Source organism: Hypanus sabinus, chromosome 28 (assembly GCF_030144855.1).
Source record: "Hypanus sabinus isolate sHypSab1 chromosome 28, sHypSab1.hap1, whole genome shotgun sequence".
NCBI lineage: Eukaryota > Metazoa > Chordata > Chondrichthyes > Myliobatiformes > Dasyatidae > Hypanus > Hypanus sabinus.
Window position 1 is genome coordinate 46178594 of NC_082733.1, and position 18130 is coordinate 46196723.

Here is an 18130-nt window from a genome sequence, read left to right on the forward strand (position 1 = left end):
CATCCATCATTAAGGACTCCTATCACCCTCTTCTCATTGTTACCGTCAAAGAGGAGATACAGGACCCTGAAGACACACTCAATGTTTCAGGAACAGCTTCTTCCCCTCCACCATCAGATTTCTTAATTAACAATAGACCCATGAACGCTACCTAAGTATTTCTTTTTTTTCTCTCTTTTTACATACAATTGAAATTTTTATATAGTTCTTATTGTAAATTATATGTAAGAATATTATGCCTTCCAATGTACTGCTGCTGCAAAACAACAAATTCCACGACATATGCCGATGGTATGAAACTTGATTTTGATCTGATCTAATGTTTGTTGACCAGCTAATATTTATCCCACGACCTGTGTCACTATAAGTAGATTATCTGTTCATTACCGCTGCCAGCTTGCTATGAGCAGATTGGTTACTACATTTGTTCCGTTTCAACATCGACTAAAACAAAAGCTTTTCGGGGAAGGGACTGCCACAGCGTCCTAGAGCGTGCGCGCACCCACTTCGCGTGACGCGTACGTCAGTCGTGCCGATTGTTCCAGTAAAACAGCAGCGGCGAGGACGCGGATTCCGGTGGGGCTGTGCTGCGAGATGCCGGGCCAGGGCCAGGGCCAGGGCCAGAGCCAGGGCCAGAGCCTGAGCCTGAGCCTGACTCCGCACGTCTACTGGGCGCAGAGGCATGGCGAGCTGTTCCTCAGGGTGGACCTAAGTGATGTGCAGGTGAAGCGGACGGGCTGGGGGAGGGGTTATCGGCGCGCGTACACGGTGAGATGGGGGTCGGCGGGGAAAGGGCCCGGTAATGATTAACTTGGGGGCACCGCGAGCAGGCCTGGCAGCGGGTGAGGTGGTGGGAAGGTGTGTGTAGGTGGTCGTTCTGATCGGGGTAAATGGGAAGGCAGAGGTGTGTCGGTGTGTAGGGTGGATAGTGTGGATGAGATGGACGGGAAGGTGAAGGTGAGACATGGGCATTCTGACTGAGGTAGGTGGAGTGGTTGAGATGGACGGGAAGGTGAAGGGGGAATAGGATGGACATTCTGATTGAGGTAGGTGGAGTGGTTGAGATGGACGGGAAGGTGAAGGGGGAATAGGATGGACATTCTGATTGAGGTAGATGGAGTGGTTGGGGTGAATGGGAAAGTAGAGGTGGAACAGGACGGACACTCTGATTGAGGTAGGTGGAGTGGTAGAGGTGGGACAGGACGGACATTCTGATTGAGGTAGATGGAGTGGTTGGGGTCGATGGGATGGTAGAGGTGGGACAGGACAGACATTCTGATTAAACTAGATGGAGTGGTTGGGATAGGTGAAAAGGTGGAGATGGGTCAGGATGGACATTTTTATTGAGGTAGATGAAGTGGTTGTGGTGGACAGGAAGGTGGAGGTGGGTCAGAGCTCTGTGGGCAGGTGATGTAACAGTTGTTGCTCCAGGAACTGCTTGCAGTTTGTGGGTGAATGAGCCAGAACAAGCTAGTACAATGCTGTAACCCTATGCTTGCAACATGAGATAAAACTGCAATGCCAGCTGCACACTCACTTATAATGATCTATAAATAATATATTCTGTTTGATGACACTAGTGACAGAGAACATTCTGGAAAGTTACTTTGTGCACAATTATATTTTAGACAAAGTGGTATTGGTGAGGTCATTTTTTTTGGCAGGTGTTGAATATAAATTGAAAGAAGGATGAATGATGAGAGAAGGGTTGAGAGCTTCAAATTCCTAGAAACAAACATCACTAGTAACCTGTCATGGTCCATTCTTGGGTAAGAAAGCGCACCAGCACCTCTGCTTCCCTAGGAGGCTAAAGAAATTCACCATGTTCCCATTGCCCCTCACCAGATTTTTATAGATGCACCATAGAAAGATCCTATTTGTACATCACAGCTTGGTGTGGCAACTACTCTTTCTGAAGCCACAAAAAAACTGTAGAGTTGTGGACACAGTTCAGAACATCACAGAAATTAACCTCCCCTCTATATAGACCCTCTCTACACTTGTGCTATCTCTGTAAAGAAGCCAGCATAATCAATAACCCCATCCACCCTGGACATTCTCTATCCATATGCCCCACCCATTGGGCAGAAGATATAAATCCTGAATGCACAGAACAGCTTCTGTTCCACAGTTAACTGGTTATATACAATAAGATGGACTCTTAACATCATAATTGACCACTTCATAGCCTGACACCTTGCTATATGCCTACACTGAACTTTCTCTGCAACTGTAACATTTTATTCTACATTCTATTATTGCTTTTCTCTTCAAGCTCAACGTACTGATGTTATGAAATGATGTTTATGTTTTGCCATGCAAAACAAAGTTTTTCGCTGTATTTCAGTGCATATACTATAATAAAACCAATTTACCGATATATTGAATGACTGCTAGAAGTATCTAGTCAGTTTGAAACCATTATTGAGAGGCTCTGTCATAAGCCATTTTACTACATATCTGAAATGAGTGCTGATCTTGTTTATCTCTGATGTGATGATATTTCACTTCTGGTTGTCTGTGTCACTGTGTTCTTCTAGTTACAGTTGTGTGACATCAAAATAATGTTGAGCAGCACATAAAAAGCTGCAGCATCTCAGCAGTTCAGGCACCAAAGAAGTCAACTGTCTATTTTCCTCCATAGGTGCTGCCTGACCTGCTAGGTTCCTGTAGATTTTTAGGTGATGCTCCACAACTCAGACCTGCAGTCTCTTAGTCTCAAAATGATGTTGATGTATTGTGAAGGATTGTGTTGAAAGGTGTGTAAAGCATTGCTGAAAATTGCTAATTTGGAAGTAAAAAACTTTTCCTCTAAGTGCTAGAGATTACAACCACTGCTTGTGTAGACATGATCACTAATATGGATTTTTTGGGCTCAGTTGCCTGCTTCCAAGCTGCACATTTTAATAATAAAATGCTGGTTGGTCTCACTTTGTGAAAATTGTATACAGTATTAGCTGTATATGTATGATTTTTGGTTAAATGAACAAACAGGCATTTTGTATTTGTTTTTTGTTTTTACAGAACCAGAATTATGAAACACATCAAATGAGTGTTTAGGCTAGTTTTGCAGGGGGTGGGAACCTAAGTGATAGAGGATGGGGCAGTTGGTGTACAGGTAGATACAGCATATATAGAGTCTGTGAGGAACAATAGGTAGTTGATAGAGAAAAATTGCATTAGTGGAATGGGTTGAAGTGTGCTTATTTTATGCAAGAAGTTTCAGGAACAAGATGTTTGGATTGTCTTTTTGAGTCAGTGTGTGTGGAAGTCAGAAACAGGAAGGGAGTAATCACTCTATTAAGAGTATTGAGACACCCAGTGACAAAAGAAATGCTGGGGAACAGAACAAGAGTTGGATTTTGGAAAGATGCAAAAATAACAGGGTTGTCATAGGGGTCTTCCACTTCCCTAATGTTATTGGCAACTCTTTGGTGCAATGGATAGGAAGAAAGAAGCTTACTTAAGGTTTAGAAAGCAAGGATCAGACAGAGGTCAGGAGAGTTGCAAGGTAGCCAGGAAAAAGCTAATGAATGGATTCCAGAGAGCTAGAATTGTGCATGAAAATGCCTTGATGAATAGCATTAAGGAAAACCCCAAGGCTTTGTACACATAAGTGAAGAACCAGGAGGATGATGAATGAGTGTAAGACTGATCAGGGATAGAAGAGGAAACATGTCTAGAATTGAAGAGGTAGGGGAGGCCCTTAATACTTTGCTTCAATATTTATTCGTGAGAGAGAATATTGTAGCACATTTGCTTTTTCTGTAAAATTGTGAGAAATAGTAAATCTTAAACAATCCTATCCCTTTTAATTGTTTTCTGTATCAACAGAAACTTGACATCAAGATAATTGAAAATTCTCTTTTCTTCAGAGGTAAGATTTTAACTTCTAAATGGGCTTTTTCTGTGCTGTGAACAATTCCATGTTAAGGCATCTGCAAACTCATTTCCTTTTATGTTAGTAGAAGTCAAAATCAAATCAATTCAATTCAATTCACTTTATTTTCTGTGAGAAACTTCATTTGTGTAGTGGTAAGACCATCACAGAGCTGAAGATGCACAGCACCACACTACATAGAGTTAAACACAATATAAAATACTCACAGTAGATAATAAATCTAAAACTTAATGCATGTGATTTAAAATACAAATACACATAATTCAAATACAATACAAAATACACAGAATAAAACTTTTTACTGTCAAAGGTCATCATAACTAAAATTCTTGTTACTATAAAAGCATCCTTCACCTTGTTCTAAAATAGGTTTAGCCTAACTCTTAAGGTGAGAGTTTGGCAATGCAGTTGAGTGGGCCACTGTTATGTACATCGTCATTTCTATGCAATTCATTTAATGTTATTCTTAAAAAGCAAACATAGTACGAAGTTTGTATAAATTGGTAAGCAGAGGTAGTTGGAGCTATTCAGTACAACTTGAGAAACATGAGACATGGCAGTGACAGCTTTATAAAGTCCTTGTTTTAACATTAATTTCTGATAAACGTTGACAAGAATTTATAATTGGAAGAATTTGCAGGAAATTGCATGTAATAAGAGTTTATTTAGGACAATCCATGCAATTGTAACATTTTTAGTGTAAATTATGAAAAAGTAGGGTTTCATTATCTTAGCTGGAACATTTCAACAGTTTTTGGTAAAAGTCCAGTAATTACCTTTTGTGAAGCAACAGTCTGTTCAAGTTTGCACTTATTTAAGTTCGGCCATTTTCAAATTGTCCAATTGCTTCTCAGATCGGAGTTCTGAGAGGCGGGACTGCGCAGGCGTGTGAAGGAGGCCTGGGAAGGAGGGAAGATATAAAAAGGAGAGACTGAGTGAAGTAGTTCTCTTTTGGAAGAGGACAGCGAGGTTTTGAGAGGAAGTGCAGTGGCGGCCATTTTCAAATTGTCCAATTGCTTCTCAGATCGGAGTTCTGAGAGGCGGGACTGCGCAGGCGCATGAAGGAGGCCTGGGAAGGAGGGAAGATATAAAAAGAACGCAGCCTTAAGAAGCGGGCAGCTTCATTTGCGGGCAGCGGAGTGAGCTGGGAGCAGAGTGTAGAGCTTGGGCTCAGGGGGCTTAGGCGGAAGAGGGCACAGTAAGCTTATCTTTTGGTTCTTGTTATTTTCAGTTATTCGGGAAGTATGAGTGTGAGGGCAGCTTGTTGTTCTCGGTGTCGGATGTGGGAGGTCCTGGAGTCTCCGAGCCTCCTGGACGTCCACATCAGCGCCAGGTTCGCCGAACTGCAGCTCCCGAGGGACCGAGTTAGGGAACTGGAGCTGCAGCTCGATGACCTTCGCCTGGTCAGGGAGAGTGAGGAGGTGATAGAGAGGAGTTACAGGCAGGTGGTCACTCCAGGGCCACGGGAGGCAGATAGGTGGGTCACGGTCAGGAAGGGGAAGAGGCAGGTACTAGAGAGTACCCCAGTGGCTGTACCCCTTGACAATAAGTACTCATGTTTGAGTACTGTTGGGGGCAACAGCCTACCTGGTAGAAGTGACAGTGGCCGGGACTCCGGCACAGAGGACGGCCCTGTAGCTCAGAAGGGTAGGGATAGAAGAAAGAGGACCATAGTAATAGGGGACTCGATAGTCAGGGGTTCAGACAGGCGGTTCTGTGGAGGTGATCGGGAGTCCTGGATGGTAATTTGCCTCCCTGGTGCCAGGGTTCGGGACGTTTCTGATCGCGTCCAAGATATCCTGAGGTGGGAGAGTGAGGAGCTAGAGGTCGTGGTACATGTAGGTACCAATGACTTAGGTAGGAAAGGGGAAGAGGTCCTGAAACGAGAGTATAGGGAGTTAGGAAGGCAGTTAAGAAGAAGGACCGCAAAGGTAGTAATCTCGGGATTACTGCCTGTGCCACGCGACAGTGAGAGTAGAAATGGAATTAGGTGGAGGATGAATGCGTGGCTGTGGGATTGGAGCAGGGGGCAGGGATTCAAGTTTCTGGATCATTGGGACCTCTTCTGGGGCAGGTGTGACCTGTTCAAGAAGGACGGGTTACACTTGAATCCTGGGGGGAACAATATCCTAGCGGGGAGGTTTGCTAGGGCTACAAGGCAGACTTTAAACTAGTAAGATGGGGGGGGGGCAGGAATCAATTTGAGGAAACTATGGGAGAGGAGGTTAGTTCACCAGTAGAGCAAGTAAGTAGACAGTGTGTGAGGGAGGAAAGGCAGGTGATGGAGAAGGGATGCGCTCAGCCCGAGAGAAGAAAGTAGGGGAGAAGAAAGAAAAGGATAATAAATTTGAATGCATTGTTAGGGATAAAAAGAGAGGAGGAGGTGGAGGGTATCTTAAATGTATCTATTTTAATGCTAGGAGCATTGTAAGAAAGGTGGATGAGCTTAAAACGTGGATTGATACCTGGAATTATGATGTTGTAGCTATTAGTGAAACATAGTTGCAGGAAGGGTGTGATTGGCAACTAAATATTCCTGGATTTAGTTGCTTCAGGTGTGATAGAGTAGGAGGGGCCAGAGGAGGAGGTGTTGCATTGCTTGTCCGAGAAAATCTTATGGCGGTGCTTTGGAAGGATAGATTAGAGAGCTCCTTTCGGGAGACTATTTGGGTGGAATTGAGGAACGGGAAAGGTGTAGTAACACTGATAGGAGTGTATTATAGGCCACCTAATGGGGAGCGTGAGTTGGAAGAGCAAATGTGTAAGGAGATAGCAGATATTTGTAGTAAACACAAGGTGGTGATTGTGGGAGATTTTAATTTTCCACACGTAGACTGGGAAGCTCATTCTGTAAAAGGGCTGGATGGTTTAGAGTTTGTGAAATGTGTGCAGGATAGTTTTTTGCAACAATACATAGAAGTACCAAATAGAGATGGGGCAGTGTTGGATCTCCTGTTAGGGAATGCGATAGGTCAGCTGACAGATGTATGTGTTGGGGAGCACTTTGGGTCCAGTGATCACAATAGCATTAGCTTCAATATAATTATGGAGAAGGACAGGACTGGACCTAGAGTTGAGATTTTTGATTGGAGAAAGGCTAACTTTGAGGAGGTGCAAAGGGATTTAGAGAGAGTGGATTGGGTCAAGTTGTTTTATGGGAAGGATGTAATAGAGAAATGGAGGTCATTTAAGGGTGAAATTATGAGGGTACAGAATCTTTATGTTCCTGTTAGGTTGAAAGAAAAGGTTACAGGTTTGAAAGCACCATGGTTTTCAAAGGATATTAGAAATTTGGTTAGGAAAAAGAGGGATGTCTACAATAGATATAGGCAGCATGGAGTAAAGGAATTGCTCGTGGAATATAAAAAATGTAAAAGGAATCTTAAGAAAGAGATTAGAAAAGCTAAAAGAAGATACGAGGTTGGTTTGGCAAATAAGGTGAAAGTAAATCCGAAAGGTTTCTACAGTTATATTAAAAGCAAGAGGATAGAGAGGGATAAAATTGGTCCCTTAGAGAATCAGAGTGGTCAGCTATGTGTGGAGCCGAGGGAGATGGGAGAGATTTTGAATGATTTCTTCTCTTCGGTATTCACTAAGGAGAAGGATATTGAATTGTGTAAGGTTTGGGAAACAAGTAAGGAGGTTATGGAACCTATGACAATTAAAGAGGTGGAAGTACTGGTGCTTTTAAGAAATTTAAAAGTGGATAAATCTCCGGATCCTGACAGGATATTCCCCAGGACCTTGAGGGAAGTTTGTGTAGAAATAGCAGGAGCTCTGACGGAGATCTTTAAGATGTCATTAGAAACAGGGATTGTGCCGGAGGATTGGCATATTGCTCATGTGGTTCCATTGTTTAAAAAGTGTTCTAGAAGTAAGCCTAGCAATTATAGACCTGTCAGTTTGACATCAGTGGTGAGTAAATTAATGGAAAGTATTCTTAGAGATAGTATTAATAATTATCTGGATAGACAGGATCTGATTAGGAGTAGCCAGCATGGATTTGTGCGTGGAAAGTCATGTTTGAGAAACCTTATTGAATTTTTTGAAGAAGTTACGAGGAATGTTGATGAGGGTAAGGCAGTGGATGTAGTCTATATGGACTTCAGCAAAACCTTTGACAAAGTTCCACATGGAAGGTTAGTTAAGAAGGTTCAGTCGTTAGGTATTAATGCTGGAGTAATAAAATGGATTCAACAGTGGCTAGATGGGAGATGCCAGAGAGTAGTGGTGGATAATTGTTTATCGGGATGGAGGCCGGTGACTAGCGGGGTGCCTCAGGGATCTGTTTTGGGCCCAATGTTGTTTGTAATATACATAAATGATCTGGATGATGGGGTGGTAAATTGGATTAGTAAGTATGCCGATGATACTAAGGTAGGAGGTGTTGTGGATAATGAGGTGGGTTTTCAAAGCTTGCAGGGAGATTTATGCCGGTTAGAAGAATGGGCTGAACGTTGGCAGATGGAGTTTAATGCTGAGAAGTGTGAGGTTCTACATTTTGGCAGGAATAATCCAAATAGAACATACAGGGTAAATGGTAGGGCTTTGAGGAATGCAGAGGAACAGAGAGATCTAGGAATAATAGTGCATAGTTCCCTGAAGGTGGAGTCTCATGTAGATAGGGTGGTGAAGAAGGCTTTTGGAACGCTGGCCTTTATAAATCAAAGCATTGAGTACAGAAGTTGGGATGTTATGTTAAAATTGTACAAGGCATTGGTAAGGCCAAATTTGGAATATTGTGTACAGTTCTGGTCACCGAATTATAGGAAAGATATCAATAAATTAGAGTGCAGAGACGATTTACTAGGATGTTACCTGGGTTTCAGCATTTAAGTTACAGAGAAAGGTTGAACAAGTTAGGTCTCTATTCATTGGAGCATAGAAGGTTGAGGGGGGATTTGATCGAGCTATTTAAAATTTTGAGAGGGATAGATAGAATTGACGTGAACAGGCTGTTTCCATTGAGAGTAGGGGAGATTCAAACGAGAGGACATGATTTGAGAGTTAGGGGGCAGAAGTTTAAGGGAAACACGAGGGGGTATTTCTTTACTCAGAGAGTGATAGCTGTGTGGAATGAGCTTCCTGTAGAAGTAGTAGAGGCCAGTTCAGTTGTGTCATTTAAGGTAAAATTGGATAGGTATATGGACAGGAAAGGAGTGGAGGGTTATGGGCTGAGTGCGGGTAGGTGGGACTAGGTGAGATTAAGAGTTCGGCACGGACTAGGAGGGCCGAGTTGGCCTGTTTCCGTGCTGTGATTGTTATATGGTTATAAAGTACATTTATTATCAAAGTATGTACAGTGGCATGCAAAAGTTTGGGCACCCCTGGTCAAAATTTCTGTTACTCTGAATAGCTAAGGGAGTAAAAGATGACCTGATATCCAAAATGCATAAAGTTAAAGATGACATATATCTTTAATAATTTAAGCAAGATTACCTTTTTATTTCCATCTTTCACAGTTTCAAAATAACAAAAAAGGAAAAGGGCCCGAAGCAAAAGTTTGGGCACCCTGCATGGTCAGTACTTAGTAACATCCCCTTTGGCAAGTATCGCAGTTTGTAAATGCATTTTGTAGCCAGCTAGGAGTCTTTCAATTCTTGTTTGGGGGATATTCACCCATTCTTCCTTGCAAAAGGCTTCTAGTTCTGTGAGATTTTTGGGCTGTCTTGCATGCACTGCTCTTTTGAGGTCTATCCACAGAGTTTTGAAGATGTTTATGTTGGGGGATGGTGAGGGCCATGGCAAAACCTTCAGCTTGCGCCTCTTGAGATAGTCCATTGTGGATTTTGAGGTGTGTTTAAGATCATTATCCTGTTGTGGAAGCCATCCTCTTTTCATCGTCAGCTTTCAGCTTTTTACAGATGGTGTGATGTTTGCTTCCAGAATTTGCTGCTATTTAATTAAATTAATTCTTCCCTCTACCAGTGAAATGTTACCCGTGTACTGGCTGTAACACAAGCCCAAAACATGATCGATCCACCCCCCCGTGCTTAACAGTTGGAGAGGTGTTCTTCTCATGAAATTCTGCACCCTTTTTAATCCAAACAGACCTTTGCTCATTGTGGCCAAAATTCAGCGTCAGAAATTTGCAAAGGAACATCTAAACCAGCCGGATGCCTTTTGGAAACAACTCCTGCGGACTGATGAAGTTAAAATAGAACCTTTTGGCCACAATGAGCACAGGTATGTTTTGGAGAAAAAAGGGTGCAGAATTTCATGAAAAGAACACCTCTCCAACTGTTAAACATGGGGTGGATCGATCATGCTTTGGGCTTGTGTTGCAGCCAGTGGTATGGGGAACATTTCACTGGTAGAGGGAAGAATGAATTCAATTAAATAGCAGCAAATTCTAGAAGCAAACATCACACTGTCTGTAACATAGCTGATGATGAAAAGAGGATGGCTTCTACAAGAGGATAATGATCTTAAACGCACCTCAAAATCCACAATGGAGTATCTCAAGAGGCGCAAGCTGAAGGTTTTGCCATTGCCCTTGTAGTCTTCTGACCTAAACATTATCAAAAATCTGTGGATAGACCTCAAAAGAGCAGTGCATGCAAGATGGCTCAAGAATCTCACAGAACTAGAAGCCTTTTGCAAGGAAGAATGTGTGAAAATCCCCCAAACAAGAATTGAATGACTTAGCTGGCTACAAAAAGCGTTTACAATCTGTGATACTTGCCAAAGGGGGTGTTACTAAGTACTGACTATGCAGGGTGCCCAAACGTTTGCTTCAGGCCCTTTTCCTTTTTTGTTATTTTGAAACTAAAAGAAAGAAATAAAAAGGCAATCTTGCTTAAAATATTAAAGATATATGTCATCTTGAACTTTATGCATTTTGGAAATCAGGTCATCTTTTACTCGCTTAGCTTTTCAGAGTAATGGAAATTTTGACCAGGGGTGCCCAAACTTTTGCATGCCATGGTATACAATATACAACTCTTGAGATTTGTCTTCTGTAGACAGCCACAAATCAAAAGAAAACCATTCAAAGAAATGGTTCAAAGAAAAACATCAACATCCCCCTCCCACATGCAAAAACCAAGAAATTGTGCAAATGGCAACAAGTAGCAACAAGCAAAAACACAGAATAGAAAACATTAAACTGAAAGAGTCCAAGGGAACTACAAACTAATTGACGAATTGTAGACCCAGATCTTTGGTATCATCTTCTGACAGCATTGAGGTAAGGAGGGAGAGGGAGAGACTGCCACACCAGCCTTAACCTCTGGAAGCAGGGAATGAGATACTGGCAGATGGCACTGAATACACGCTCACCTTCTGCATTTGCCTTGACGTTTCAATCTTCCTCAACGCTTTAATTGGCGAGAAATGGCGTCAATCATGGGCTTGTTCGCTGATTCTAAGCTTCCAGGCCTCGTGGCTGCTTGCCTCCTGGAATCTTCTTTGAGACAGTGAAGCACCAGATTACTCGTTCAATCTTCAAACTATGGACCACAGCAACAACCTCTCACTTGATGTCATCAAGATGAAGGAGCTGATTATTGATTTCAGGAGGACAAAACTAGAGGTCCATGAGCCAGTCCTTATTGGTGAGCAGAGGTGGGGAGAGTCAGCAACTTTAAATTCCTGGGTGTTATAATTTCAGAGGCTCTATCCCAGGCCCAGGCAAGAGTCAGAATGCCATCTAAAACTTTGACAAACTTCTATAGTTGTGGTGGAGAGCACATTGACTGGTTGTATTATGGCCTGGTATAGAAACACCAATGCTCTTGAATGGAAAATCCTCCAAACAGTGGTGGATACAGCATTGTCCATTACAACTAAAGCCCTCCCCATCATTGAACACATCTACACAGAGCGCTGTTGCAGGAAAGTAGCATCCATCATTAAGGACCCCCATCACACAGGCCATGCTCTTTTCTAGTTGCTTCCATCAGGAAGAAGGTACAGGGGCCTCAGGACCCACACCACCAGGTTCAGGAGTAGTTATTACCCTTCAGACATTTAGCTCTTGGATCATTGGGGATAACTTCTTTCAATTTCACTCACCCCATCACTGAACTGTTCCCACAAGCCACTTTCAAGAACTCTTCATCTCATATTCTGAATATTTATTGCTTGCTTATTTTTTTATTTCTTGTATTTACACAACTTATTGTGATTTGCATATTGATTGTCCATCTTGGTGGCTATGGTCTTCATCAATTCTATTATATTTCTTCGATTTACTGAATACCTGGAAGAAAATGAATTTCAGAGTTGTATATGGAGACATATAAAAGTACATATAATATAATTACCTTGAACCTTATGGTCTTATGATATTAACTTGTGAATCCCAGGAATTAGACTGAAGTGAATGTGCAGAGCCTTTCAGTTCCTATTGGGTTGTCCACCTAGATCAGAGGTTCCCAAAGTGGGTGATATCAACCCCTGGGTTCAGTGGGAGTTTCTAAGGGGGGGGATAAAGGGGATGGGGGGTGCTCAGTGGAAAGGAGAGGCGCTGACAGGTTACAGGCTTACTTTAAGAAATGAATGAGTGGGGGTTTTGGTGACGTCATCGTCGAGAATGGCAGCTTAAATCACAAGCTCCTCCAGAAAAACGCGTATTAAGCCCCATTAACCCATCAAATATAATATTTATCGAAAAATATTTGAACTAAAAAGAGGGACAAGAATGGGGAAAAGGAATGGAAATAAAAAAAGCGACACTGCGGAGCCTGCGGCCGAGAGGAGTGCAGCGAGCAGCTCTCCTACCTGACTGCGTAGCGAGGCGGGCACTGGGCCTCGTTCAGGTGAAGCGGGGAATATGTTCGAAATCCTGAAAAAAATAATGGAGTTCCAGAAAGATATAAAACAGCAGCTCTGTGATAGTAAGTCAGAGCTTGCCAGCGTCATTCAAAAAATGGCGGTGGCAGAGACTCGAATTGAGAAGGTGGAAGATCACGTTCAAAACGTGGAATGGATACTGAGTAAGACAATAAAAATATTACATCACCAAGATGCTTGACCTGGAGGGAAGATCACAATGGAAAAATATCAGAATCTACAACGTTCCTGAAGGAGCGGAGGGCTCGTCTATGATGGAGTTTGTCGGAAAGTTACTGCGGGATGCGCTGGATCTTCCCTCAGCTATGGAGCTAGAAGTCAAAAGAGCCCACTGCATGTTAGTCCCGAAACCTACCCGGGATAGAAAGCCACACTCAATAATAATTAAATTGCTTTGGTACAGCACCAGGGCAGAGATTCTACGAAGGGCCTGGGGTAAGAAGAGAGTGTTTATCAACAATAAATTAGTATATTTCAACCAAGATTATCTCTGCCACAGTCCTGCAGAAACGCAAAGAATACTCTGAAGTAAAGCAAGTACTAAAGCAAAAAAAGATTAGATTTCAAACTCCGTATCCTGCTAAACTTTGAGTGTTTTATGACAATGGGACGCAGTTGTACCAAACAGTGGAAGACGCAACTACAGACATGAAGGCCAGAGGATTGCCCATCAGCGTGACCAAAACGAGGGAAAACCTGGCTGAGGAATTATCCTGCTCCGCTTGGGAAATAGTGCAAGAATCGCGAAAGCAGGAGATGGGAGGAGGCCGAGAGAAGTATGTCAGGAAGAGACCGGGAGTTTCCCAAATACAGTCCTCACCCCCTTCAGAGGAGCCATAAGGTTTGGCTAACTTTAAAAATGTTGAGAAGCTAAACGGAAGCAAAAGTACACGGTAATATACCTATCTCGAGAAATACTCGATTTTATATTCCTTAGTTGTTATTCTTTATTCGCTCACTTACTCCTTTTTCCCCGCCAAAATGAGAATATATAAATGTGTAGTGTGTGTGTGTGTATAGGAGGAATACACAGGGAAATCTTTTCTGTGTAATGGATTTGTTCACTGACTTTTATGGATACTGCAATGGGGGCCCTCAACTCACAAGTAGGAGGGGTTATCCCCCACAGCTAGACATTTCCTCTAGCTCAACGCACGGTCATCTACTAGAGACCTCAGCCTTGGAATCACACATTCGTTGCCATTTTTGTTATTATTTGCGTTTCTTGGTTCTTATCGAGTAGATCGATTAAATTTTATTCTAATTTCAGTGATACATTGACAGATAAATACAGATGGCTAAGGACAAGGTAAAATTAATTTCTTTTAATGTCAACAGGCTATTAAATCCAATCAAACGTAAGAGAATTTTATCCAATTTGGAACAATTTGATTCATACTGGGAAAAGTGGTTTAACTACATAATGCCTCATAGGCCTGATTTTATTCTCACAAATCAATGAATCTGTTGTAAAAAAAAGATCACTCCCTACGTGTACATAGTTCTTTCCTTTTGCTTGTTTTTTCTTTCCACTCTTTGCTATAAGTGTGTACCTCACACAAACACATCTTATGGAAATGTTTGTTTGATGATGAACTTCAATAAAAAATAAATGACAAAAAAAAGAAATGAATGACATAAGTATTTGATCCTCAGTGCCTCTTAATTGATTACAATGATCACGTAATTATTTCATCTCTTGCTAACCCTCTGTTCTCTTAGACTTCGCTCGAAGCATGTTATAGTTTTTGAAAAGCATTGTGACACCCCTCTATTTGGCATATCATGAGAAATTTGGATTGAAGAAGTATATTATTTCCAGGCCTGGCCCACGCATTATTGCCACTCACTACTATAGAACAGTGTTAGCTAGTATAATTCCCATACTTTGATCATGCAGTGATGTAGTTCCCCTGTGAATTGGGGTATGAATTGGTTCAAAAAACTAGGTAATGATAGAGATCTAGAAGGTTATAACACTAGCAGGAAGGAATTTAAGAATGAAATTAGGAGAGCCAGAAGGGGCCATGAGAAGGCATTCTACAAGTATGTGAAGAGCAAGAGGATAAGACGTGAGAGAATAGAACCAATCAAGTGTGACAGTGGAAAAGTGTGTATGGAACCGGAGGAGATAGCAGAGATACTTAATGAATACTTTGCTTCAGTATTCACTATGGAAAAGGATCTTGGGTGATGTAGGGATGACTTACAGCAGATTGAAAAGATTGAGTATACAGATATTAAGAAAGAGGATGTGCTGGAGCTTTTGGAAAGCATCAAGTTGGATAAGTCTCTCAAGGCCAGATGAGATGTACCCCAGGCTACTGTGGGAGGCAAGGGAGGAGATTGCTGAGCCTCTGGCAATGATCTTTGCATCGTCAGTGGGGATGGGAGAGGTTCCGGAGAATTGGAGGGTCGCAGATTTTGTTCCCTTATTCAAGAAAGGGAGTAGAGATAGCCCAGGAAATTATAGAACAGTGAGTCTTATTTCAGTAATTGGTAAGTTGATAGAAAAGATCCTGAGAATCAGGATTTAAGAACATTTGGAGAGGCATAATATGATTAGGAATAGTCAGCATGGCATTGTCAAAGGCAGGTTGTGCCTTATGAGCCTGATTGAATTTTTTGAGGATGTGACTAAACACATTGTTGAAGGTAGAGTAGTAGATGTAGTGTATATGGATTTCAGCAAGGCATTTGATAAGGTACCCCATGTAAGGCTTATTGAGAATGTAAGGAGGCATGGGATCCAAGGGGACATTGCTTTGTGGATCCAGAATTTGGCTTGCTCACAGAAGGCAAAGAGTGGTTGTCGACGGGTCATATTCTGCATGGAGATCAGTGACCAGTGCTGTGCCTCAGGGATCTGTTCTGGGACCCCTTTGTAATTTTTATAAATGACCTGGATGAGGAAGTGGAGGGATGGGTTAGTAAATTTGCTGATGACACCAAGGTTAGGGGTGTTGTGGATAGTGTGAGGGCTGTCAGAGGTTACAGCAGGACATTGATAGGATGCAAAACTGGGCTGAGAAGTGACAGATGGAGTTCAACCCAGATAAGTGTGAAGTGGTTCATTTTGGTAGGTCAAGTATGATGGCAGAAGATAGTATTAAAGGTAAGACTTTTGGCAGTGTGGAGGATCAGAGGGATCTTGGAGTCCGAGTCCAAAGGACACACAAAGCTGCTGCGCAGGTTGACTGGTTAAGAAGGCATATGGTGCATTGGCCTTCATCAACCATGGGATTGAGTTTAAGAGCCAAGAGGTAATATATATAGGACCCTGCTCAGGCCCCACTTGGAGTACTGTGCTCCGTTCTGGTCACCTCATTACAGGAAGGATGTGGAAACTATAGATAGGATGCAGAGGAGATTTACAAGGATGTTGCCTGGTTTGGGGAACATGCCTTATGAGAATAGGTTGAGTGAACTTGGCCTTTTCTCCTTGGAATGGCAGAGGATGAGTGGTGACCTGATAGAGGTGTATAAGGGGCATTGATTGAGTGAATAGTCAGAGGCTTTTTCTCAGAGCTGAAATGGCTAACACGAAGGGGACAGTTTTAAGGTGCTTGGAAGTAGGTACAGAGGAGATATCGGGATATGTTTTTTTACACAGAGAGTGGTGAATGCGTGGAATGGGCTGCTGGCGACGGTGTTGAAGGCAGATATGATAGGGTCTTTTTAGAGATTCCTGGACAGGCACATGGAGCTTAGAAAAATACCTATGGGTAACCCTAGGTAATTTCTAAGTAAGTACATGTTCGGCACAACATTGTGGGCTGAAGGGCCTATATTGTACTGTAGGTTTTCTATGTTTCTATGATATTCAATGGGTTAAAATTCATAATTTGACCTTTTGAATGATCTTGTCTTTTCTAGCCCATAGCCCAACTAAGATATTGGCCCACTTTATGTACTTTCAGGCAGAGTCAGGTATTCTCTGAGCTATGATGACAACATGACTTTTCCCTTTGATTGCTGCGCTTGAGATTAGACTTAAACAAAAGACATTTGACCATGGTTATTAATCTAGAAGCAGACCAAATATGACCATAAGACGTAAGAGCAGAATTAGGCCATTCAACCCATTGAGTCTTCTCTGCCATTCCATCATGGCTGATCCCGGATCCTATTCAACCCCATATATCTGCTTTCTCGCCATATTCTTTGATGCCCTGACTGATCAGGAAATGATCAACTTCTGCTTTAAGTATACCCACAGACTTGGCCTCCATCACTGTCTGTGGCAGTCATTCCACAGGTTTACTACCCGCCGGTTAAATAAAATTCCTTCTTGCCTCTGTTCTAAAAGGTCAACCCTCAATTTTGAGTCTGTGCCCTCTAGTTCTGCATACCCCCACCATAGGAAAATCCTCTCTGTATCTACCCCACTTAGTCATTTCAACATTCAGACAGATAGACATACTTTATTGATCCTGAGGGAAATTGGGTTTCATTACAGCCGCACCAAGAATAGTGAAGAAATATAGCAATATAAAACCATAAATAATTAAATAATAATAAGTTAATCATGCCAAGTGGAAATAAGTCCAGGACCGGCCTATTGACTCAGGGTGTCTGACACTCCGAGGTAGGAGTTGTGAAGTTTGATGGCCACATGTAGGAATGACTTCCTTTGCCGCTCAGTGTTGCATCTTGGTGGAGTGAGTCTCTGGCTGAATGTACTCCTATGCCTAACCAGTACATTATGGAGTGGATAGGAGTCACTGTCCAAGATGGCATGCAACTTGGACAGCATCCTCTTTTCAGTAGTTCGGTAGTTCGCAATGAGATCCCCATGCATTCTTCTAAATTCCAATGAGTACAGGCCCCAAAGTTGGCCCCAAGCTCCTCATATGTTATCCCCTTCATTTCTGGAATCATCTGTGAACTTCTTCTGTACTCTCCAATGACAACACATCCTTTTTTAGATATGGGGCCCAAAACCATTGACGGTACTCCAAGTGCAGCCTGACTAGTATCTTATAAAGGCTCAGTATTATTTCCTTGCTTTTATATTCTATTCCCCTTGAAATAAATGCCAACATTGCATTTGCCGCCTTTAACTACTCTCAACTTGTAAATTAACCTTCTGGGAGCCTTGCACGAGGACTCCCAGGTCCCTATGCACCTCTGATGTTTGAACCTTCTCCCCATTTAGATAATTGTCTGCACTATCGTTCCTTTTACCAAAATGCATTATCATACATTTCCCAACACTGTATTCCATCTCCCACTTTTTTGCCCATTCTTCCATTTTGTCTAAGTCCTGCTGCAATCACATTGCTTCCTCAGCACTACCTACCCCTCTACCTATCTTCATCTCGTCTGCAAACTTTGTCACAAAGCCATCAATTCCATTATCCAAATTATTGATAAACAATGTGAAAAGTAGCAGTCCCAATACGTACTCCTGAGGAACACCACTAGTCACTG

The 18130-nt window shown here is 42.3% G+C and overlaps 2 protein-coding genes across 2 annotated transcripts in view; one reads left to right on the forward strand and one right to left on the reverse strand.

Moving 5' to 3' along the window:
• The first annotated feature begins 514 nt into the window (after nucleotides 1-514).
• hacd3 (3-hydroxyacyl-CoA dehydratase 3) overlaps nucleotides 515-18130 on the forward strand; it is a 113435-nt gene continuing 95819 nt past the window's right edge. Inside the window, exons 1-3 of the mRNA XM_059953157.1 lie at nucleotides 515-611; nucleotides 642-723; nucleotides 3835-3877. Coding sequence (XP_059809140.1) covers nucleotides 595-611; nucleotides 642-723; nucleotides 3835-3877 — 142 coding nt within the window. The 5' untranslated portion in view covers nucleotides 515-594. The remainder of the gene's footprint in view (nucleotides 612-641; nucleotides 724-3834; nucleotides 3878-18130) is intronic.
• Nucleotides 12079-18130, reverse strand: part of ints14 (integrator complex subunit 14) — a 146077-nt gene continuing 140025 nt past the window's right edge. Inside the window, exon 13 of the mRNA XM_059953155.1 lies at nucleotides 12079-12104. Coding sequence (XP_059809138.1) covers nucleotides 12094-12104 — 11 coding nt within the window. The 3' untranslated portion in view covers nucleotides 12079-12093. The remainder of the gene's footprint in view (nucleotides 12105-18130) is intronic.